Here is a 26,049-nt window from a genome sequence, read left to right as displayed (position 1 = left end):
AACAGCACAGATATAAGAAGACCAAATTTCAAAGGGAACAATGCAATTTCTTGACCAGACTCCATTTGTCAATCAATCAGTACCCTTTCATCATGCAGTATAAATTGTTATTACCTTGGAAATTTAGTATTCTTGTATCTTCCTGATGAGCACAAGATGAAAAGCTTCAACAACATCTCTTTTTTCAGCAATACTCATTATTAAAACATAAAACTATAGAGGTTCATTTGGCCTCTCCTAATAACGCACCAAATACAAAAGAAAATGTTGGTTATTCATCCCCTCTCAAGTAAGTTTATCAACTCCCTTTGAGTTATGGAATGGAAAAGTTTCATCTGAGTTCCCACTTACAATTATGCGGCAATGATTCCTTCAGGAAGGAATATAGGCTTTTAAGTACATGTTCATATCCGCGTATGAATTTTGAGTGAAACTCAGGGTAAATCTATGGCCAAATATTCATTCCCAAGGAAATTTATTTACATCATGTCCATTTATCCGGAACAAGTGAGCATCTAAACATCCAATATGGCTGGCAGCGTAAGGGCCTTCATTCCACACTGAAAGTGCATCATGTATCTTATTGAATCAGTCTGTTTGTTTGATATCCAGGGAGTGATCCAAAAGTAAATATCAACAATGAGCAAATTATTTATAAAAGGGGCTGAGCTTCTCAAAGGACTCTTTAAAAATTCTTGGTCTGTCCCAGCTGCTGATCTAGCACTTGTTCAGTAACCATGACACTGAGAAACAAGAAGGACACTGTAGCATGAATATTTAAAGGGGCACTCTATACAAATTAGTTATTAGTTTACTCTTTTAGGCTGGAAGGTAAACTTTACACTTACCCTGAATTTGACACATCATTTCACTCACCCGTCTCACAGACACACACACACATAAACATTAGATACAAATGAAGATAAATATACTGTTACAGCTTATAATTACCTCAGTCTCTTTCGTGGCAGGCCTGTAGTTTTTTGGATGGAATTGATAGTTTAAGTTAAGTAAAGGTTGATGAAGCGGAGGGTCTCACTGTTAGATGTGAGGTTTCTTCTAATTGAATTTCCAGGGGTCTGATTCTCAGGCGATTGTTAACTGGAGCATTTTGTAAATCTTTCATTGCTTGTTTGGATCTTCCACTGTCAAGGCATTGCTGTTTATTATCTTGGTAGTTTGGATGATTTGTAGCTCGATTGAAAGTTTTTGGTGAATCTCTGCCTGCAAGCAGCTTCTTGCCAGTTTTAAAAGCAGACAACAAAAATGGTACCCTCACCATGTGACTTCTACAAGTCCAGAGTTCTTTTTCCACATAGAGGGTGGAATTTTCCCGTCCCACATGCCACGGGAATTGTAATGAGCAGGACACAGACCATGCAAAGATCCGTTGACCTCGGGCAGGATTTTCTAGCCTCGGAGCAAGCGTGGCTGGAAAATCCTACCCAAAGGGTGTTGAATGCTGATTCCATTATCTTGTGTTTTACTGCTTGAGATTTTCACCCAGCCTAGTTTGGATAAGGGAAACAATCATAATACATTGGAAAGTCGATAGGACCCATTCACAATCGTTTTACAAGCATTGAGTTTTGATGTTCTCTTTAGTCCAAGGTGAAGCAGAGACACAGGCCAACTGGAGTTCTATAGCTCTTTTGTTTCTGATCCATCCTTAAAGAAAGGGATATGTGAATTCACTGGTTGTGAATATCTATACGTAATTGTGTATCCACTTGAGGCTCTGGACTATCTGAAACTCAAAATGACAAAGGTCACATGATCTGCAGTGGCCATTTTAATAGTCTGTGTTCAATTTTAAAAGTATTGAAAGTATGAAATTCATAATAAAGCAGGGAACGTAGGCAGAATGGTGGCACAGTGGTTAGCACTAGGCGGAATGGTGGCACAGTGGTTAGCACTGCTACCTCACAGTACCAGAGGACTTGGGTTCGATTCTAGCCTTGGGTGACTAGCTGCGTGGAGTTTGCACATTGCGCATTCTTCCCGTGTCTGCGTCAGTTTTCTCCAGGTGCTCTAGTTTCCTCCCGCAGTCCAAAAAAGTGCAGGTTAGATGGATTAGTCATACTAGGTTATCCCCTAATGTTCCAAGATGTGCAAGTGAGAGGGATTGCCATGGCAAGTGCTCGGTGGGGTGTGGACCTGGGCAAGATGCTCCTTTGGAACGTTGGTGAAAATCCAAAGGGTGTGATGGCCTCATTTTGCACTGTTGGGATTCTATGGACATGATACTTGGTACCAATCTGGGAACCTATGTAGACCACTCCAAAGCCAATATATCCTCCTGGAGTACAGTTTCCAGGATTGAATGGAATACTCCAGAAGTCAAGAATCTTTATTTTCTACTTGATTGACTTACAAGCCAGAGGAAAAACTTGACATTTGCTTGGAAGAGTTATTTGATGAGAAACAATGACATCACAGCTTGTACCTGGCCTATGGGAAAGAATAGATTCAAGGTTCAGATGGCATTTGTTTTCTTTTTTAATTACTTATGTCATTGTATTGTTTTCGTTAGAGATTGCATTTTACATTTTGCCCAAAGATATTTCGATAAATGAAATTAGCTTAACATCATTTGAATTTCAATAATCTTTTCTCATCTGCTGCCCTCCATTGATATCAGTTATTTTCTTACAGGTTGCAAGATTGAGGCTGAACATTCATATTTTCAATGCAACATTCCTCTTTCTCTTTTCTTTACAAAGGTATAAACGTCGGCCCTGTTGTGGCGGGTGTGATTGGAGCAAGACGACCGCAGTATGACATTTGGGGAAACACTGTAAATGTTGCCAGCAGAATGGATAGCACAGGGGTTCAAGGCAAAATTCAAGTCAGTAAATTTCTTTCTTGCTGAACGGTATAGAAAATGCAGAATTGAATATATTGGAGTTTATTGATGCATATTTTTTAATCCAGCATGTATGCATTCTCAATAAATTGAAACACTGGCCAGCATTATTACTGTGGAGGTTCAGAAAATCTCTAGTCCTCAGCTGTCGAATTTTAATGGGGCAGCTTAATTCCTAAAAGTTGATGTGAAAGACACCAGTTTACTTTTTTTTATATTGGTGATTTTCACATGAGCCACAGTTTCTATTTGCCATATTGTCCATTTCAAGAGGTCTTCCATTGTGTCTCCTACCCAGTCCCGTGGGAGACATCATATCAAGCAAGGCTCTGCAGTGCAGCTGCAAAATATCTGGACTATTCAATTGTCCTTTGTTAAAAAGTCCAACTCATGTCTCCCATCAGTAGCTTGCCCTTTCTCGCCTCTGACCTGTGCTTGTGCTTTGAACTTGGCCTATCTGAATTCCCATCAGGCCTCAACAGAAACAAAACTCCTGCTCCTCATCTTATCAACATCCTGTCAGCCTTTTATTCCACCCTGGATATAGAATGAAACAGCCTGTGTGAGTGGTCCATGCATGAAGCGTAAAAGCTCATGAGCCACTTAAAACCAATTGCTCTTTAAACGGGCTTAGGTGGCTTTGTAACTGTCAGTGGGTGCAGTTCCGACTTCTACATACACACACCTACCAAAAGATTGTGAGGCGGTGCAATGAATCTGGGTCCCCTCCCAACATCATCCTGCCCTAATTCACAATTGTTTGTTCCAGTCACATGCCTACTCAGTCAGTACAAATTTCTGACCCATGTTTATTCATTAAGAAAAGAACTATTTAAGTATCTAATTCTTCTGCTTCCTCAGCTCATTCTGCAGGTGGTAAGAATATCAAACTTTTGTCTTCAGATTGGTAGCAAAGTTACTGTGATGTAATTAGCAATTAGAGATCGAAGTATCAATATTGAACTGTTCATGTCCCTCTTAGAACCTGATCTTTATTGATACAAATCTTAAAATGAAATATGGAAGAATTAATAGTCATTTTATGTGTCTTATCAGTTTGTTTAAACACAATTAATTACAATTTTTTTTTAATGGAATGTCCAAATTTCTTCTCCAATTTACAAGGAAATTGTCCTCTTCTCAGAGCAGTAGGAGTTGCCCATGAAAGTCTCCAATGTGCTGTCCAGTAATTTACAGAGAGTCCTCTGAGGAACCAGGTTGGGTGAGGTGGGAATGGGTTAAGATGAGGTGGGCTGGTGGGTGGAATGCTTGCAGATTCAACAGACACAAGCAAAGAGAGAGTGTGATTGTAAAGGCTGAAGGGAGCATAGCCAATTTCCTGCTTTATTTCATGCTTTAAACACCAGAGAGGCACCAATTTTGAATATTGCCCAAAAGGGAGTTAAACTTTGCACCTAATCATCTGGTGTAGGCAACAAAGACCAATGGACAAAGGAAGGTACAATTTCTTTTTGTCTAAGAGCAGGAGATGGGATTGTCACGGAAGGCCTTTTAACTGCTATTTTTGACCAAATGGCCCCAAAAATCATTCTCTTCCAGACATAGGTTTCTGCACCTATTTCCAGAAACGTAGGCCTACATCACAAGCACTCTAGACCTTGTTGAATGGTCTAGACCCACATTTACGGCTGGATTCCGTTCAAATCTTATCTCAGCACATGTCTGACATACACCATCTAGTGTCCACTGAGCATGCATCAGGGGTTGGCTGATGAATTTGCTGAGTTATTGGTAAACTTGAATTTTTGAAGTATGTACACGTGTGATGTGTAATAAGAACTCTATCTAACTGTTCATCTCTAGGTCACAGAAGATGTCTATCGGATGCTCAATAATCGTAATTTTGAGTTTGTCTGTCGGGGCAAAGTCAGTGTAAAAGGAAAAGGAGAAATGCTGACATATTTCCTTGAAGGAAAAGTAAATGAGAATCCACAAATAAGCTCCACAAATTTAGTGAGAAAATTGTATCCAGATGGAAGAGCAAAACTAGCAGCAAGCTGCCCCTCGGTGTCCTCAGTAGCCGGCTTCACAGTAAAAGCTGGACTTGGAGCACTTCAGGCCTCTGCAATGCAAACAAATCAATCTGTGCATTATCTTCCACCCATACCACTTGTTGAACAAGCATAAAAGGATTTTGGAATAAAAATGAAGTCTACACTTTGAGCTGGTACGTGGGCGGAAATCAGTTATGTGGGTGGAAATCAGTTAATGATGGCGGGATGCACTAATCTTTCCAAAAGATTTTGGCATTTGGAAGTCAGGCTCGGAAGAGAGGAATGTTTGCCTGGAGCAATCCCCAGGAGGATATGGGTCATCAGCGCCAAGAGTCGCTGCGACTGAACCAAAGATAAAACTTTGGGCGTTGTTACAAAATACAATTCTTGGAATGGCAAATTAAGGGCTAACTATCTTGTTAGAAGAAGCAAAGAACTACATTATTGGCATAAAGAATTCTCTTTCTTTCTTTCAAAATAAAATGAAGAATCTTAGAAGTCTGAATCAACCTTAACGAGTTTGTACATTTTAAAATTCCTGCATGTTTTCTAAATGTACAGAACACATTTTATCACATGACTTTAAGTTATAAAATTAGTGTTCATTTTTACTTCAGTGGCCAGTAGATGGTTCCAAGTATTATGAAAATATCTTGTGTAATATTGCCTTATTTGTTTTCTTTTTCAAATATGTATAGCATTTTCAAAGTCTGCCTTTTTCATATCATACTCTAAGAATTTATTGTATGTAATTTCTGTAAATAATTTTATTAATTATACAGTATGGATTGTGTATGAGATTGAAAAAGCACATGCCAGGTGAATATTTCATTAATTTTTATAAACAAAGTTTTACTTATGTAAGCATGGCGACTACATGCTTTAAAAGTTGCAGTATTCCTTCTTTTATTATCCTCCATAACTTATATTCAGACTTATCAAATATCAAAGCTGCGGAACTCCCATGAAATGTAGGTAATCTTTGCCAGAAGGTTACTGGCAGTTTACAGTGACAGAACACTTGCTGAGTGGTGAAAACCTCTCTGTACCATTTTGTCCCCCCAGCGCCATAACTATTACTCTGTAGCAATAAACCTCAGCTGTAATAATATATATTGAACATTCTGTAGAGATTACAGGATGTTAATGGGTTCATCCTGCACTACTGACTTCTGATACTTTCACAATCTAGTCAGTGTAAGGCATCATACGAGGAAGACTTCAACTCAGCAGGTTGGGGACTGTAACATTTTTCAGACGTTGTGGCCTCTGTATTATGTCAAATGTTTTACAGACCATTTATTTTATGCTTTATCACAAAAATAAAAACACTGCAATGTGTTTGTGTTTTTTTAAACTGTAATTAGCTTGCTAATTTTCCATATTTAAATACGGGTCTATTTTTATGTGAATATTGTAGAATATCTTTCAGTCTTTTTTGGAACTGTAAGAATGACCTAAAGAATCAAATATTTGTCCTACCTTTTATGTTAAAAGTGGATAATATTCATGGAAATGTTTAATGTGAATGTAAATTTCTAATTATAACTTTTATACTGAGTGTTTGCACTATTATAATTTCTTCTGAGTCATACAAAAAAGTAAAGGAAAATGGTTTGAAGAAAAAAATGTCCTTGTTTCCATATACTTTTAAATATTCACTGTAATGTCTTTCTGTTAGCTTTGTTCCATTGATGTATCACTCTCAATTTCACTTGAAAATGTTCCAATTTATAGAAGTTTTGATAATGAGTTAGAAGTCTTCCAAGAGTTTTCTTCTATGGTACACCTTTTCTACGATTATCACCCATCCCAGACATTGATATGAAGAAACATTTTAATGCTTGAAAAATCCCTTCCACTCTCTTCACTAAAGCATTTCTGTTACTGGTTGATGAATGAAAGTTGAGGTTTCCTATCAAAATGTGACAATCTGCAAAACAATCACAGAAAATGTTATTTTACAGCACACTAACTGTGTTTCAAGATCATCATTACTTCTAAAGTTAAAAGTTTTGCAATTCAACTAGCATCTGCAATATGCATTTTACGAAGGCAACAGACATAAACATATGTGCTTCAAAAGTTTTCATTTCTTACAGTGAGTGGTGATTTTTAACACAATGGCATTTTCAGTTGTGGATTTTTTGGATGGAACCTATTTCACCCAATAATGACAATGGTGATAATCCCATTGGGTTGGGGATTCCACATTATTTAGCTATCAGTAATGCAGATTCTTAAACCTACAGTTGGTGTTTTACAAAGAGCCATTGATAAATTAAGTGAGAGAAACTATAACAGATGGATTTCAATGCCTGTAAGTGTCAGATCATCTGATACCACCCTGACAGCCACAAGATTCCAGGAGGAGAAAGGTGTAAACCACACAGCCACAATGCTTCTGTCTCTTAATGTCATACCAATGCACTGAAAGGCCTTTACAACCAATGACATCGAGGGCAAGTTCAGCGTTCGGACTTGCACCTTCAACTCTTATGATCCACTGGGCCCTATTCTTGGGAAAAGTGAGTGGAGAACTCTATGTATGCACTCTGGGAAGTGATAGTTGGCACAGCAGCACAAACACTGGGTGGAATTTAACCCATCCCATCTGCCACAGGAATCATAGCGGACGGGCTAGAACCATGCAGAGGTCTGTTTTCCAATCTTGGGGTAAGTGTGCCTGAGTCAAAGGACTTGATCAAGACCTTGCCACCTTAATGCTAAACTTTTAGTGAATATTGAGATGTGAACATGGTTGGAGAGAGCATCATGGCCACAGGTCTTGTGCCATCACACAAACAATGAAGACAGCCATCTCATTTTCAGAAAAACAATTTCTGCCAAACCTCCATGTTGTCAGCAGTAGAGGTTGCTAACACATTTTACAAACACTTCCAGTAAAGAGTTTGACACACTTCCCTGACATTACGCAAGGGTTGAGTAACTATCGTGACTCAGCCACACATCATATGAATGTGAGGCTCACAAAGGGAGGTGATCACTAAGGCTCACACTCACAGTAAGAAGGCACATAGATGCACATAAACAATGCATTCAAACTACAACGTCATTTTATGAATAGCAAATGTATTTGCAAAGGTACATTACATATAAAATAATTTAACATCCGTGACCCAGAAATTATAGTTCTTCATTTTTTAACCCTACCGTTACACCTAAATGTATCTGCAGCAGAGGTGGAGACAGCCTGCTGACTGCGACACCACGTTGTCTTTGATGACTTTAATAGGCATCCATTTCTTAAATTAATTTACAGGATGTGGTGTCACTGGCTAGGCCAGCATTTGTTGCCCATCCATAGTTATCCTTTAGAAAGTGACGATGAGTTGGCTTCTTGAATCACTCCAGTCCCTGAGATGTACGTACACCTACAGTGCCGATAGAGTATTTGAGAATTTTGACCCAGTGCCAATAAAGGAATGGTGACATATTTCCATGTCAGGACGGTGAGTGACTTGGAGAAGGACCTCCAAGTGATCATGTTCTCAGGTATCTGCTGTTCTTGTCCCTCTAGATGGTAGTGGTCATAGGTTTGGCAAGTGCTGCCTAAGGAATCTTGGTGAGTTCCTGCAGTGCAACCTGTAGATGATAAACACTGCTTCCACTGTTCATTGGTGGTGGAGGGAGTGGATGTGGAAGGGGTAGCAATCAAACGGGCTGCTTTGTCTGAATGGTGTCGAGCTTCTTGAATGTTGTTGGAGCTGCACTCATCCAGGCAAATGGAGAGTATTCCATTACATTCCTGACTTCTGCCTTGTAAATAGTGGTGACATGAAGATGTCGGCGTTGGACTGGGTAAGCACAGGAAGAAGTCTCACAACACCAGGTTAAAGACCAACAGTTTTATTTGGAAGCAGTATTTATTGTAGTGTTGCCCCTTTGTTAGGTGAGTGGGAGTTCTGTTCACAAACAGGGCATATAAGGACACAAACTCAATTTACAAAATAATGGATCGAATGTGAGTCTTTACAGGTAATCAGATCTTAATGGTACAGACAATGTAAGTGGAGAAAGGGTTAAGCACACATTGAAGAGATGTGTATTGTCTCCAGCCAGGACAGTTAGTGAGATTTTGCAAGCCCAGGCAAGTCGTGGGGGTTACAGATAGTGTGACATGAACCCAAGATCCCGGTTGAGGCTGTCCTCATGTGTGCATAACTTGGCTATCAGCTTCTGCTCAGCGATTCTGCGTTGGCGTGTTCTCTCCCTGTTGGGAAACACTTCAGCGGTCATGGGCATTCGGCCTCTGATCTTCAGGTAAACAATAACAAAGATGGCCTTCACGACACACATGACAGTTCTCCATCCAGTAAGTTGTTTGATTGTCCACCACCATTGCTGAATGGATGTGGCAGGTCTTCAGAATTTAGATCTCATCCATTGGTTGTTGGATCGCTTAGCTCTGGCTATCACTTGCTGCTTATGTGTTTGGCCGCACATAGTCCTCTGCTGTAACTTCACCAGGTTGACACCTCATTTTTAGGTGTTTCTGGTTTGCTCATGGCATCTAACCAGCAATGTGGAAATTGCCCAGGTATGTCCTGTACATAACAAACAGGGCAAATCTAAGCCAGCCAATTACTGCCCTATCAGTCTACTCTCAATCATCAGTAAAGTGATAGAAGGGGTCATCAATAGTGCTATGAAGTGGCACTCACTCAGCAAGAACCTGCCTGCTCACATTCATTTTGTGTTCCACCAGGGTCACTCAGCTCCTTACCTCATTAGTCTTGGTTCAAACATGAAAAAAAGAGCCAAATGCCAGAGGTGGGTTTACAGTTACTGCCCTTGACATCAAGGCAACTCTTCACTGAATCAGGGTTGATCCCCTGACTTGGTGGTAATGGTTGAGTGGGGATATGCTGGGCCATGAGGTTGCAGATTGTGCTGGAATACAATTCCACTGCTGCTGGTGGCCCACAGCGCCTCATGGATGCTAGTTTTGAGTTGCTTGATCTATTTGAAATCTATCCCATGTTGTCTATCCCATTTGGTAGTGCCAACATTATGGAGGGTATCCTCAGTGTGAAGAAAGGACTTTGTCTCCCCATTCCCATGAAGGCCTCAAAGTGCTCATAAATTGGAGCCATGATATCAGGCAGGACTCTAGTCTGGTGACTGCCTTTCATAACTCTACCTGATTTTCCACCGCCTACCATTGAATCTCTAACTTGTTTGATACAGCCATTTCCAGTGGTTCATCATTTGACTCAGATGGTGCCTGACCTCCAGCAGTTCTCCAAGTGCCGGAGACATGCTCTGTCCCTGCCTCCAACTGCTGTGGAGAGATGTTCCCCAGAATGTGACACACCCCAACCCAGCCTAATCTGGATTCATGACCCACCAAGGTGTATGTCCCTGTAATGGTGGAAGGCACTGGTCAATGCAGTGACGGTTCTTCCACTGAGGCACCCTCAGCATCCTGGGGTCTAAGGCTCATGGTTGGTTTGGAGCTCTGTCTGGGCCTGCTGGTGCCTGTAAGGGAGAGACAATAGATTTGCTGGTAATGTTAAAGTGTCCATGAGATATTCAATGCTGATATCTACTCTGCTACTATTGTGTGAGATTCCTGATCAGTGCAGGGATGCTGTTATGAGTATGTGAGATTGGAATGAGCTGAAGTTGGAGGAGTAGATGAAATCATTCATCCTCTTGCTGAACTGGATGGTGTTTCTTGGCTGGTTGCTAATTGAGCTTATCTCCTTTACCACAGCCTCCCATACTGACAAAGTGAGGTTGGTGGGCCTCCTGGAGCCATCCCTCAGGCAGAGGATTTCCCTGTGCTGGCGGAGTCCACAGATGAGAGCCTCTGTGCTGTCATTGCTGAAGCTGGGATCAGCTTTTCTCTTTGGTGTGGCCATTTTAAGATGTTTCCCGCACTGAGCTGGCCTGCTGAGAGTAATGTGAGTTTGGCTGCTTTTAAATATAGCTCCAGTACCTTTGATCCGATTAGGTGACAGGCTAGTCAATGCCTATCTCATTAGCTGTTTTTGAGAATTGCTTGAGTCACCGATGCGTCTTTAATGAGCTTCTGAGCATGAAGCTGGGAGTGATTTTTTTGCCATGCCACCCAGCAGGAAATACACTGCAAAATCTGTCCGCTACCACACTTAGGGCCCAGTTTTACTGTCGTGCTGCGCCTGTTCTTGGGTATGAAAATTTGGTAAAGATGGGTGTGAGGCTAGTAGAGCGATCCGCACCCGCCTCCGTGCCAGTTCCCTCTTTACCAAGATTCGAAAATGGCCGTGATCGGGATCGTACCTGAAATGGCCATTTAAATATCATTGGGTTGCGTGCCCAATCTTACCAGCACTTCCTCCTTTACCACCGCATTCACCCATCCAGATTTGGCATGAAACAGACATGCTCTACAGAAGTCTGATTCGGGTGCTCCAGCTCATGAGAAAGTAAGTGCCGAGCATCCAATGGCTCTCTGCTTGAGATTAGTAGGTGGGGTGGTGGGGAAGTGTCTCCAACAGCTATCTGCTTGAGATCAGTGGGGGGAAAGGAAGGGGGGGTGTCTGTTGCCATTCTGCCTGAAATCAATGAAGGGGGAGGGGGGTCCGCTGCCACTCTGCCTGAGATTAGTGAGGGGGAAGGGGGTCCGCTGCCACTCTGCCTGTGATCAGTGAAGGGGCAGAAGGTCTGCTGCCACTCTGCCTGTAATCGGTGGGTGTGAAGGAGGGCAGGGGGCCAGGATCTGTCTGGGTGGCGGGGGGGATGGGGGGATAAGGCAGTCAGTAATGTTGTGGGGGTGGGACAAAGTCAGTGGGGGTGAGGGGGAGGCATTATCCAGCCCGGGAGTGATGTGGCAAGGGAGCCACGTTCTATCTTTTTTTTTCTTTGCATGCACAGTTGGAGGCGTGAATCGAAGCTGCAGGATGTTGGGTGCATTAAGTCCGCTTATAGGCTTCTGCAGCGCAATTCAGATTTGCTGATATTTTTTCAGGCAGAGTGCATACGTGGGCACTTGAGAATAGGCCTAAAAGTTGGAGGCCTGAAACACTCCCAGTTTCAACTTTGCCTAGCACTTAGAATCAAAATGGTTACACAGAGCCCCTAGTTTCGGAAAGGGAAAATTCCACCCATATATTTACAAAGTGATCCGTTCCCTGGTACATTAACCTTATTTTTCACCATAATCAGCAGAAGATCTTAAAAATCTAAATTTTGTTTTGGTTGGGTGTTTAACATTTGTCAGCAATGGATATGCCAATTTTCTTCCAGTTCTCCTTTCCTTCCATCCTTCTTGTCGTAAACTCAAGCACAACACCAACAAATCTCCAGTACCTTACTCAAGTGATCATTCCTCAGATGTAGTGGACATTTTTCCTATGATCAACATCCTAATTCAACATTGAATTACAGATTCCTTACAGTAAAGAAGAGGCTGAATCTGCACTGATTCTCTGATGTAGCATCTTACACAGGTCCTCTTCTTCATCCTAACTCTGCCATCCCACACATTTCCCATGGCTAATCCCCCTAACCTACGCATTTAGGGACACCAAGGGGCAATTTAGCATGGCCAATCCAACTAAATTTCATAACTTGCGACTGTGGAAGGAAACTGGAGCACCCAGAGGAATCCCACGCAGACATGAGGAGAACTTACAAACTCCACACAGACAGTGATGCAGGGCTGGAATTGAACCCGGGTCCTGGCGTTTGAGGCAACAGTGCTAACCATACAAGTTTGGCATATACGTATATGCATTTTCTAGTGACAGCAAACAAGAACAAAGCTGGTTGGGCTGATCTGTTTCTTTGTCCTGGGTGCCCAAGCTAATTAAGGCAATTCACCTTCTACCCCAACAGTGCCAACTAATTTGTGTCATTACCATTCTGTTCAATACCAGCACTTCACCTAGTAGTGGCATCATACACTTGGAAAACACAGAAGTATCTGGTGCCAAAATTTGACACCCAGCATCAGTGTGCTCAGTGTAGATTGATATCTGGGGTAATGACTATATTAAAATAAATGCTAATCCACAGCTAGGGCTTTAACTCAAGCAATGCATAAAACTGGAACATTGGCAGGACATGACAATTCTTGTGAGCTGAGCCAGATCTCTTAAAGAAGCAGCTCTAAATTATTTGCCTGTTTCTGCCTTAAAGGAATACAATACTGGCACAACAATTGAAGGGAATTAATTACTTGCAGCCTAGCTCTGCAGAGGTGTCTGCTGATCCAAAACAATAATTTTTGGCTTGAGAATCAAAGGGATAACTCACAATGAGTTGAAAGCCCATTCACTCAGATAATCAGCTTTCCCTTGCCAAGCCTGTCAAGCAAGCATTTGATACAGATCAGCAGAACAATTGTTTCTTTATTGTCAGTGTATGAGTCATTTCAGAAATCTAGTGATGACTAAATGTCAAGTCAAATGTGTTGGCATGGACTTCCAAATTCTTCAGGTAATAGTGTATTCATACATAAAACCATTGTAAAGATTGTTTGTACCTCAGAATATTGTAACAGTATACATATACCTGTATACCTCACACGCGTGCTCTAGGTTATTGCCGACTCTTTCTCCAAAACAAATGCAAAAATGGGCCTTTCACCAAACTGCCGGAAAGTGAAGGTTTTCTTCCAAAACGCCTCCCCCACTGCCCCCCACATCAATTAAGATCAATGGAATGTGAAGTTGAGGTTACAGTCAGATCACTCATGACCTTATTGAATGGCAGAGCAGACTCGACGGGTGAAGTGACCTACTCTTCTAATTCGTATGCTTGTATGTTCAAAGGGCATCTCAAGCACACTGTACAATCAGCCTTTCATATTTTGAATGCACTGCAGCCTCATCACTCACCCATCCACAGTCCCTAACATTCAGTGCTCACACTGACATCAGGATACCTCAACTCACCCTCATAACCTAATAATATCTGTAGCACACTTACCTTGTACTACCTCCACACAGTGCCAGCTATTCAGCTATAACAGGCACATCACCCAAATGTAGTGCAATAGCTCAACTATTGACAATCTTCCCTCTCTCTTGCAGAACAATGTTGCCCTCAATAAAAAGAAACAAAGTCAAATTGACAGGGGACGGGCACTCTTTCAGCTTCAGAGCCTGACAGAGGAGATGCTGTTCCTCATCGTGGGGTCAAATTGCAACAGGTTTAGTAGTGTCCTTCATGAGAGCATTCAGGCTGATGGCATGTTACTACCTATGCCTTTCACAACTAACCCTCATCTTGTTACCTGGCATAATGTGCAAGCTACAGGTGATGCGACCATGGACTGCTTGCTTTACACCGTGACTGCTGCTGATTGCTGTCACAATCCAGCCTCTCTTTATTTGGCATATGGACATACTGTCTGTTGTACTCCTATACTGTTCTACATGCCTGCCCAAGGTACTGAACTTTTGAACCTTTGCTACAATTACATCAGATTATGGTTGAGTGAGTTAACTACCTAGGTGAGTCAGAATGCAACTTTAGTGTCTATTCTTAATTGGGTTGGCCCTGTGTAAACTAATTGCTCAGCTCAAATTTACCTTAATTTTGACAAGATAACAAGGAAAAGAATGTAAACAGATGCTCTATCTTGAAAAAAGTGGGGACGGAGTTTGAGATAACAGGAAGATAGGAATGACGTAGAGTATCCCTGAGCAAAGATAACCATGAATGAAATTAGAAAGATTAAGTGGTATAGATATGACTTTATTAGCCACAGTGTTTAGAATGGATCTAGGGTTAGAGCAGCTTGACAACACATCTGTTTTCCAGGTCAAACAGTGTAATTTGTTCTTGATCTGTACAGTACAAAAAATAAATTCTCTTGAATTAAGTTTTTCAGTTGAGTTAGTTTATTTCCACTCTCTGAAGTCACTGATTATACAAACAACAGTCAGCGTGGTCAACAACGCATTACTTTGAGATTGGGGAAGTATCATCCTAGGAAGATCATATCTCCCTGGAGTTTGCAAGTTACTACTTAGTTCCAAAGAAACTGCTTGATTTGTAATTATCAAAGCAGTTCCTATTGACCTAGCCTAGTGGCACTCTTCGTAAAAGGCTTGAATCTATTGATGCAGAGTGTGTCAGGGAGGTCTTTATTGTGCCAGATTGTGAACAAGGATAACATAGAGCAAGTGGAATGTTCAATATTGAATAAGAACATAAGAAATAGGAGGAATTGACCGTACAGTCCTTCAGACATTCACAGCTGATCATCTTCCTCAGGGAGGACTTTGAATAGTGTGGATGAACAGAGGGATCTAGGTGTATGTGTACATAGATCCCTGAAAGTTGGGAATCAAGTAGATAAGGTTGTTAAGAAGGCATACGGTGTCTTGGCGTTTATTGGTAGGGGGATTGAATTTAGGAGTCGCAGCGTCATGTTGCAACTGTACACAACTCTGGTGCGGCCGCACTTGGAGTACTGTGTGCAGTTCTGGTCCCCACATTACAGGAAGGATGTGGAGGCTTTGGAGAGGGTGCAGAGGAGGTTTACCAGGATGTTGCCTGGTATGGAGGGGAGGTCCTATGAAGAGAGACTGAGGGATTTGGGGTTGTTTTCGCTAGAAAGAAGGCGGCTAAGAGGGGATCTTATTGAAACATATAAGATGATTAGAGGTTTAGATAGGGTGGATAATGATAGCCTTTTTCCTCGGATGGAGAAAGCTAGCACGAGGGGGCATGGCTTTAAATTAAGGGGGGGTAGTTATAGGACGGATGTCAGGGGTAGGTTCTTTACCCAGAGGGTGGTGAGGGATTGGAATGCCCTGCCTGCTGCAGTTGTAAATGCGCCTAGTTTGGGGGCGTTTAAGAGATCCATGGATAGGTTTATGGACGAAAAGGGATTGGTTTAGATTAGTGGGTCATTGTTTTTTAACTGGTCGGCACAACATCGTGGGCCGAAGGGCCTGTTCTGCGCTGTAATGTTCTATGTTCTATGTTCAGCTCTATTTTCCTACCCTCTCCCCAAATCCCTTGGTTCCCTAAGGGATCAAAAACCTGCCTATCTCAGCATTAAGTGCATTCAATGATAGACAATTGCATCTTCTGGGGTAGAAATCCCTGAGTGAAAACATTTTTCTCATCTTAAACCAAAATGATTGACCCCTTGTATTGAGACTCTGATCCTGTGTTTTAGATTCCCCAACCAAGGAAAACACTATCCTACTGTCCATCATATCCAGCCTCTTTAGTATCTTGTATATTTCAATGAGATCTCTCCTCAGTCTTCTAAGTGCCAGAGAATATAAGTCCAATTTACTCAGCCTCTTATAGTAGGACAACCTGCTCGTCCCAAGATTCAATGTAATGAACTTTAGCTGTACCACCTCCAATGTGTCCTTAATAATAGAGAGAAAGAGCAAAACAACATACCATATTCCAGATATAGTTTCACCAAAGCTCTGTAAAATTCTAGGAAGACTTCTTATGCTTATGCCCAAATCCCCTTTCAATAAAGGCCAAAATGCCATTTGTCTTTTTACTTGCTTGCTGTAATTGCCTGCTAATTTTCTCTGCCTCTTATTGTACAAGGACATCCAAAAAATCAGTTTCCTGTTCTTAACGTCAAAGTGCATAACCTTACATTTTCCCGCATTGTGCTCTATCTGCTACCTTACCACCCTTTCTCTTATCCTTTCAATACAATTTTGCAGTTTCTGCACTCTCACATTTTACATTTCCACCCAGCAAACTTGGATACATTACTCTGAATCTCTTCAGCTAAGTCATTGCACTGTGGTTACAGCATGCCAGTTTTAAAATATCCCCTATCCTATGCTGCCTGAATGTTAACCAAACCTGCATCCATGTTAATATATCACCCCCGACTGCATGAACCCTTACCATTGTACTAACATTTGGTTTGGCAAATGAATGCCTTTCAAAATCCAAGCAGACTTATCTTATTCATGCATGAGTTGTGGACCTCACAGGCAAGATCAATATTTGTTGCCTATCCTAAATTGCCCTTTAAGAGCACTTAAGACATTGCAGTGGATTTGGAGTCACATGTAGGAACTGGTTAGCCCTGTGTCTTCTAAATTCATTTTATGGATATGGGCCTTGCTGGCTAGGCCTACATTTATTGTCCATCCCTTGTTGCTTTTCAGAAGGTGAGCTGCCTTCTTGAACCATCCAGTCCCTGAGGTGTAGGTACGCGCACAGTGCTATTAGGGGGGAATTCCACAATTATGACCCAATGAATGGCAATATATTTACAAATCATGAAGATGAGTGACATGGAGGGGAACACCCAGGTGGTGGGTGTTCCCAGGTATCTGCTACTCTTGCCCTTATAAATGGTAGTGATCATGGGTTTGGAAGGTGATGCCTAAGGAATTTTGGTGAGTTCCTGCAATGCGTCTTGTAGATGGTACATATGCTGTACTGTTCGTCAGTGGTAGAGACAGTAAATATAATAATCAAGCAGGCTGCATTGTCCTGGATGCTGTAAAACTTCTTGAGTTTAGCCACATGAACAGACTGGGAATGGAGGGATACAGACGAATGGTCTAGTTGGACCAATAAGCGGCACAGGCTTGGAGGGCCAAAGGGCCTGTTTCCTGTGCTGTATTGTTCTTTGTTCTTTAGTATTGCTGTAGCTGCACTCATCCAGGCAAGTGTAGAGTATTCTTGACTTGTGCCTTGTAGATAGTAGACAGCCTCTGCAGGTTCAGTAGGTGAGTTACTTGTTGAAGGATTCCTAGCATTTGATTTGCTTTGATACCCATAGTGTTTATATGGCTAGTCCAGGTCAATTTCTGGTCAATGATAACCCCCAAGATGTTGATTGGGATTTATCTATTTTCCCTGAGTAAGTTACTCATGATTGTAGCTTGCTAAAATCATTATGATTTATTTACAGCTCAATGTACATCTTAGGAACAATGCATGAGATTGAATTTCTCCTCTCACCAGATTTTTGTTACTTTGTCATGTGACATGACATCATAGGTACATCAGTATGAGGTACTTCTGATGTTAATGCTTTACAGAGCAGACAAGGATGGCAGATTTCCTTCCTTAAAGGAGCTGGTGTGTTTTAATAACAAACAAAAAAACAACAGTTTCTTAAATTCTAGATTTATTAATTAATTTCCACCAGCTGACATGGTGGGATTTGACTCTATAATTCCAAGAAAATTAGCCTCAGTCACTGGATTACTAGTCGAGAGACATTATCCCCATGCCACTATGTCCCTTTTTCTACTAAGACCCCTTTATTAACCTTACCAGTTACATCCTCAAAATATTCAAATAAATATGTAGTTATTTCATAAAAGCACTTACATCATCTTATCAAACTGTGATTTCTGAGCATTTTGTTAAAACTTCTTCATTTATAGATTCCAGCATTTTTATGTTGTCTGATAGCAGGCTAACTGACTTGCATTTCTCTATTTTTCACTTGCTTCTTTCTTAAATACAAAGTTACATTTATTTATTTGGTAGTAAAGAACATGAGTACTCTTTGAAGAAGAAAACCTTCGACATATACTTTTTTTTTAGCAATACTAAGGTTACATTTGTTATCCATTGGGACAGTTGGAGCATTTAGGGATTTTTGAAATACCATAGACAATGCAGCCAGCCATGAGTAATTTTTTTAGAAACTTAGGATGTTTCCTGACGAACTAATTCCTGGGAATTAGTCAATCCATTGAGTTTCTCTAATACCTGTTCAATACTGATGTTTATCACTATGTTTCTCACTCTTACTAGCCTCTTATTGTATATTCTTTATTTGTTATGTAATTTGTGTCTTCTACTTTGAAGACAGCTATAAAATATTTGTTGAGTTCTCCCCCTCCCTGATGTCCCTCAATGCCTGCAGCTCAGTCTCCAGCTCAATTGTTTGGTGCCATTGTCCTTCGAGTTACAAGGACAGTTGCTGCCAACGTAGTATCTCAATATTGCAACATTCTCTGCAAACTTCCACTTGCTGCAGTTGTATACACCAGCTGACTTCTCATGTCAATCCTGCCTTTATTCATCTAATTGATTAATCAACATGCTACTCATTTGGCACAATAAATTAAACAGCAATTAACAGTTTCCTACCTTGGAGGTAAAAGAACACTCATCAAGAGGTAAAACAGAACAGAAGCCAACCCCCTCTTTCCCTCTCTGCAATGAATTCCCAAACTTTAGCGCACCATTTATAATGAACTCAGAACTGTGATCACTCTGTGGGCCCAATTTTACCAAAAATTCATGCCCGTTTTCGGATGCAAAATGGCGGTAAATTCGGGCGCAGGCCTTTAACGCGATCTGCACCGGAATCTGAGCAGATAGCTGCTTCACCGACACCCGATTCAGGCGCGGATCCGGTCCATGCCCAAATCGGACGGCCTGATTGATGATGAACCGCGTGCCCAACTCTCCCACCAAATCCCACTTTACCTTGTTCTGGTCCGTTCCAGATCCGCGCTGTAAGCGACCTGCTAAATAAAAATCCGAAGCCAATTTTTATTTTACAGGGGAGCCTCTGAAGTGGCTTCAGAGCCTGCAATACTCTCTGACCCAGATCATCCTCTGGGAGGGGGGTGGGGGAGGAGGAGGCGGGTCAGAGCATCCTCTGAGAGTGAGGAGGAGGGGGTGGGTCAGATGTATCACTGGGTAGGGAGGGGGGGCGAGAGTCCTGATCGCTGTCTGGTGGTGGGGGGGTGGCCCGATCGCTCACTGATGGGGTGGCAGATGAATCTCTGGTGAGAGAGCAGGGGGGTCCACTGCCACTCTGCAGGTGACCCCTCCTCCCCACCGAAGGAACAAATCGCTCCTCCTGGTTTCCTATTGCTTTAGTACATATAAGACATGAGAAATATACACTAGAAATCATTTAAAAATTGAATCGTTGAATTTATTCATAAGTTTCAGAGCTTAGGCTCATTGAAGCATGCATTCATTTAGTTGGTGAGAATTGACACACTGTCACAATAGCGAGGAGAGCTTCATTCCTCTGGTGGGGGAGGAGGGGTCACCCACAGCAGACCTTGCTGCCTCCCCCCACCAGAGATCTATCCGCTACCCCCATCAGTGAACGGTTGGGCCTCCTCCCCCACCACCAGACAACGATCAGCCCTCTCGCCCCCCCCTCCCCCAAAGATATATCGGTCCAGCCTCCTCCTCCCCACCCCCCCCCCCCCGGGGACATATTTGTCCCGCCTCCTCCTCCCTCCCTCCCCAGAGGATGATCTGACCCACCTTCTCTCCTCCCACCTCCCCCCCAACGCCCCTCAAAGGATGATCTGTGTCAGAGAGCTGCTCTCTCCTTCCCCCACCCCCCCCAAAGGATGATCTGTGTCACAGAGCCGCTCTCTCCCACCCTCACAGAGGATGATCTGTGTCAGAGAGCCCCTCCCCCCTGAGGATGCTCTGTGTCAGAAAGCCCCTCCCCCCGAGGATGCTCTGTGTCAGAGAGTCCTCCCCACCCCCCACCGAGGATGATCTGTGTCAGGGAGTCCCCCTGCACCTCCCCAGAAGATGATCTATGTCAGAGAGCCACTCTCTCTGCTTCTTTTTCTTTCCCAACCCAGGCGCGCTTTTTCAAATTTTTTTCAAACTGCGCAGGCACAGTTCAGTGCTCCGATTGTTCTGGCAACACTAAGCCCCACTCCAAAGTGCAAATCGGACCGGAGCTGGCAAAAATTGTATGGACTTGCTGCAAAGAGGATTCCAGGCTCGGATCTGTATTACACCCGGATCTGGCCCTTAGACTCCAAATGGTAAAATTGGGCCTTGTGTTTCTCACATTTGGCAAAGAGCAGGTTTTCTCTAAATGAAAACCTACTTGCTCTTGCCAGAGTGTATGGAAGGGGATAGAGTGGATTGGCAGTTTTCAAGAAGAACAAGTTAGGAGATTTCTGTTTGGACTTTAGAAAGATTTTAATTCAGACCATAACTTGCTGAATGTTGCATGGCAAGAAGGCATTTTGAAAAAAATTCTAACAGTTGATAGATTAAAGACCCATGCTTCATTATTTTATTGCACAGATACTGCCAATGTTTTAAGTCACAATGAAGGCATTGGAAGAAACAATAAATTTAATAGCTGCTGCATCAATCAAGACATTTCTGGAGAAAAATTTGGCAAAAAAATCATTTAGACTTGTTGTGGAGTTGGGTCAATAAACATAGTATAATGTTTTGCTTAAAAGTAATTCCAAAATGAATTTTAAATAGAACCCATGAATATGTAAGCACAACTAATGGCCTAAAACATGAACAAGCATAAATTTTGTGCAAATTGCACTGGGTTCTTGCCAAAATTCTAGCAGGACCATATTAGAATCTCCAGAGAAACAGTGGGGAATGTCATTCCTGCTATTTCCCCAGGGTTAAGTATTTATTTTTAACCTACCCTGACATTGGCAGCATCCTCTGTTGTGGATGCAAAGAATCTTAACCACATCCTCTGTCTCCAGACAATCTTTTTTTGGACCTAATCAGCCCCACCCTTCCCTTGACTATCCAGTTGGTCTTCATATGTTAAGAAAAATCTTCGTGTTTTCCTTTATGCCGCTTACTAATCTTTTCTTACACATACTCTTTCTGCCCCTAATTTTATTTTTCTGTTCTTCTCTCCCCTAATCAGCCAGCCTTTACCCGTTTTTAAACAATTGTAGAATGATACATTGCCTGCAAATAAAGAAACTGAGCTGGCTGGGAGCTTGACATTCATCTGCATAATATTATGGAAGTGGCCATACACAAAGCTGCACGTTAATATTTGTTGTCTTCGTGCAACTCCTTTATCTATTACTTTCTGAAGCATACTGTCTTACAGACGAGTGAGTGTGAGCCCGGTGAGAGTGGTACCTGGGTAAAAGAAGAGAACTGGAAAAAAAATGAACATTCTTCAAAAGTCAGCTCGCTCAATTAACAGAGCATAGCTGGAGTGCAGAGGTAAATCCTTGACTCCCTTGGTGTGTGGGTGTCAGAGTTTCTGGCTGCAAGGGACAGAGATGCATCCACCATGGCTCTTGCACTATCCCACCATTAAAATGAGGTGCTTTCCCAGGGACCCTGCAAACTCCATTAGGATTAACACTGAAGGCTATGGCAGGCATGACCTTACTATACCTTTGGGTTTAGTCTCCGAGAAATTTTGGTTTTTGCTTAAATAAAGACTGGCCACACTGAGGCAGATATTTGGAGTGTTGCTACGTTTCATGTATACTAATCAACAAGTGGAATACGTCAACGTGGAAACATTGGTTCATATTAAGACCAGATTGAACATTCCAAAACAGGCTGAGCTCAGTGATAAATTATGAGTGTTGGTGAGCTAAAAAAAAACAAATTAGTCAATTATTCTGCATAGATCATTGAAACCAAACAACGTAATCAACTTGGAAATGACATCCAAAAGTGCGAGAAGTCCCCTTAAACATAAATACGATTTTGACCTTTAAAACATCGTTGATATAAGCTAACCTATTTTGGCAAAGCTTTGGTGTCTGCACTGTTGATTCATTATCTAACTGGGAATCAGGCAAATTGAGAGGTCCAACTGTTAGGTAATTCTATAACAAGTTAATCTATTGACTGGACAAGACAAAGTTAATATTGGCCAAAAAAAATAGTGAATTTATTAGCTTGTAAAATAATCCAGCAACTTGTGGCATTGACAATGTATGCCATGGGTTCTGATTTTCTACAATTGTTGAACAACTTGCACTATTGGCTCAACAGAACCAAAAAAAATTAAAACTTGCCATGATGCTCCTCATTAAAATTCATTGTATGTCACGAAATTAGTAGATTTACACAAGAATTAGGAGCTGGTATAGGCCATTTGTCCCCTCAAGCATGCTCCACCATCCGACAAGTTCCTTGCTGATCTGATTGTGGTCTCAACTCTACTTGTCTGTCTGCCCTCGTAACCCTTGATTCCCTTGTCAATCAAAAGTCTACCTGACAGCTTTGTGGGTGGCATGGTAGCACAGTGGTTAGCACAGTAGCTTCACAGCGCCAGAGACCTGTGTTCAATTCCTGGCTTGGGTCACTGTTTGTGGGGAGTTTGCACATTCTCCCTGTGTCTGCGTTGGTTCCCTTTGGGAGCTGTGGCTTCTGAGAGCTATGCTGGTTAGGTGCATTGACCCGAACAGGTGCTGGACTGTGGCGACTAGGGGAATTTCACAGTAACTTCATTGTAGTGTTAATGTAAGCCTTACTTATAACTAATAAATAAACTTTAATCGTACTCAAAGATCCGGCCTCCATTGCTCTCCGGGGAAGAGCATTCCAAAAATAGACAATCCTTAACAGAAAGAAATTGTCCTTGTCTCAATCTTAAATTGGAGACTCCTATTTTTATGTTGTGCTCCCTGTTCTAGACTGGCCCACAAGGGGAAACATCCTCTCAGCATCCACCCTGTCAAGTCCACTCAGGATCTTATGTGGTTCAATAAAGTCACCTCTCATTCATCTGAATACAAATGAGTATTGACTCAACCTACATAAAGAACATAAGAAATAAGAGTAGGAGTAGGCCATCTAGCCCTTTGAGCCTGCCCCGCCATTCAATGAGATCATGGCTGATCTGAAGTGGATCAGTTCCACTTTCCCGCTTTCTCTACCTCTACCCTATCTAGCCCCTTCATTATTTTATATGTCTCTATCAGATCCCCCCTCAGCCTTCTAAACTCTAACGAGTACAGACCCAGTCTGTTCAATCTCTCTTCATAGGCTAACCCCCTCATCTCCGGTATCAGCCTAGTGAACCTTCTCTGTACTCCCTCCAAGGCCAATATATTCTTTCACAAATGCGGAGACCAAAACTTCACATAGTACTCCAGTTGCGGCTTCATCAGTGCCCTGTACAATTGCAGCAAGACCTCCCTGCTTTTATATTCTATCTCTCTCACTATTAAGGCCAACATTCCATTCGCCTTCTTGGTCACATGCTGCACCTGCAGACTGGGTCTTTGCGATTCGTGCACAAGGACCCCCAGGTCCCTCTACACTGTAGCATGCTGCAGCTTTTCGCCCTTTAAATAATAATCCCTCCTACTATTATTTCTACCAAAGTGTACCAACCTGCTCAGGCTTTCCTCTTAAGATATCCCAGGAATCAGTCAAGTGAATATTGTCTGTACTGCTTCTAAAGTCTTATAAGCAAGAGACTAAAACAGTGCGCAGTACTTCAGATGTGGTCTCACCAACACCCTTTACAACTGTAACAATACATCTCTACTTTTTATTCCATTCACCTTACAATAAATTACAATTTACCTTTCCTTGCTAAATCTGCACATTATCTTTGTGTGATTCATGTACCAGGATACCCAGATCCCTCTTGGGGAGGTAGGAGGGACCATGCAAATGTCCATTGACCTTGGGTGGAATTTTCCAGTTTTGGGCAAATGCAGCCAGGAACTCCTGCCCTCTATATCCTCTTGACAGCTTACGTTTCCATCTATCTTGGTGACATTGGCGTATTTAGCTACCATAGGGCTCGTTTTATTGTATGGGTGGGGAAGCGGGGTGGGGAGTGGAGAGAATGTGGGGGTGGGGGGAGGGGGGGCTCACCTGTCCTGAAGGAAAATGGATTTTTCACTCAATATATCAATGTGCTGCAGGAGGGCTAAGTTGGCTCACAATGGGAGTTCTACATCTCACTGGGAAGAAAGTCTTCAACTCTGGAGCTACTGGCCAATCAGCTTGGCTGGCAGCTCCAGCAGTTTTAGCAAAAGCAAATTAGTGGGCACTGCCAGGACTGCAATCAACCCCAAGAAGAAGGCCCAATGGATCCCAGAATGAGGTAAGTCCAGGCTATTGAGTAGGGAGGTGTGGTCAGCATAGCAAGGAAGGCTGGGGGCAGGGGGAGAGGTGAGGTTGTAATTTGTAGAACAAGTGAGTTGGTAAGAAGAGTATACTCTCTGATCTACAGTCAAAGCAATGTGGCCATCCAAAACCTCTTGAGCAGCCCATGGACACTTTCAAATAATGCCGTTCTGGAGGAACTCTGCTGTTCACTCCTGTCTTGCCTCCAAATTTGTTGTGTGCAGCTTGTAACATATGTGTACAGGCCTCACTACGATCTGGGCAGGAAGAAGAAGTGAAGGAAGAGAAAAGGTATGAATGGCGTGACCATCAGACCCACTTTGGGGGGGGTCAGTTTAGAACTGAGTTGAGGAGGAACTTCTTCACTCAAAGTTTGGTGAATCTCTGGAATTCTCTGCCCGTTGAAGTGGTGGAGGCTACCTCGCTAAATATATTTAAGACACGGGTAGATAGGTTTTTGACAGACAAGGGAATTAAGGGTTATGGGGAGAAAGTGGAACTGAGCCACTTCAGATCAGCCATGATCTTATTGAATGGCAGAGCAGGCTCGAAGGGCTAGATGGCCTATTCCTGCTCCTATTTCTTATGTTCTTATGACCCCCTAGCTGCCTGAACTCTTAGGATACAACCAACACATGAGCACTTCAGTTAAAGTTTAAAGTTTATTTATTGGTGTCACAAGTAGGCTTACGTTAACACTGCAATGAAGTTACTGTGAAAATTCAATTCTACCATGCCTCTGATTACCCTTCCTGTAATCACCATTTAATTACCCTCTTGCTCTTCATCTTCACTTGACTCCAGATATGAGCAATAAATCCAATGCACAAGTTCACTCATCAGAGCTAACAGTGCCTGTTGACATTTGCTCATGTTCTTACAACTGACCATGACAACAGTTTGGAAGGTGGAAGACTGCAAGGTGTGATGTAGTGATTGAATAATGTGAAAGTTGGTGGCAGAGGGGCGTTTGTGAGCAAAGGGGGGCAGCCGATGGTGTAAGTGCATTGAAGTTAAAGATAAAATTCTTAACTTGGCAATCCTGGTGAGGTTGCATCGTAGCCACACCCGGTGAGCTAATATCCTAACTGTCTCTTCAGACATTTCTTTCTACTGTCTTTGAAGTGGTGCCTTTAGGACTTTCCTGCTACAAGGAAGAGAAGGGTGTCCAAAAGTTTATCAGAAAATCTGTGTGACTTATATGAAGTTCCAGCAGTCATTGTTATCCTTGGAGTACATTTCCTTCTGCCAATATCTAAAGTACCCTTCCCCTTTTAAAGATGTAGACTGCCTTTATAAGTAATGCCTGATTTCCCACTCCCTCAAATGCAATCAGTTAGCATTATGAGTAGCACTAGTTTGCACATTGGT

At 42.3% G+C, this 26,049-nt stretch overlaps 1 protein-coding gene across 2 annotated transcripts in view; it reads left to right on the top strand.

Annotated features, from left to right (window-relative positions):
• LOC145356485 (adenylate cyclase type 1-like) overlaps window positions 1-6,486 on the top strand; it is a 242,107-nt gene extending 235,621 nt beyond the window's left edge. For both annotated transcript variants that reach the window (XM_080209223.1, XM_080209218.1), the window contains 2 exons: window positions 2,724-2,848; window positions 4,691-6,486. In XM_080209223.1, the coding sequence (XP_080065349.1) occupies window positions 2,724-2,848; window positions 4,691-5,014 (449 nt within the window). In that variant the 3' untranslated portion in view covers window positions 5,015-6,486. The remainder of the gene's footprint in view (window positions 1-2,723; window positions 2,849-4,690) is intronic.
• The last annotated feature ends 19,563 nt before the right edge of the window (window positions 6,487-26,049 follow it).

Source organism: Carcharhinus amblyrhynchos, chromosome 2, assembly GCF_965287045.1.
Source record: "Carcharhinus amblyrhynchos chromosome 2, sCarAmb.v2.hapA, whole genome shotgun sequence".
Lineage (NCBI taxonomy): Eukaryota > Metazoa > Chordata > Chondrichthyes > Carcharhiniformes > Carcharhinidae > Carcharhinus > Carcharhinus amblyrhynchos.
Note: the sequence above shows the minus strand (reverse complement) of the source record. Positions and strands in the feature narration are given on the sequence as shown.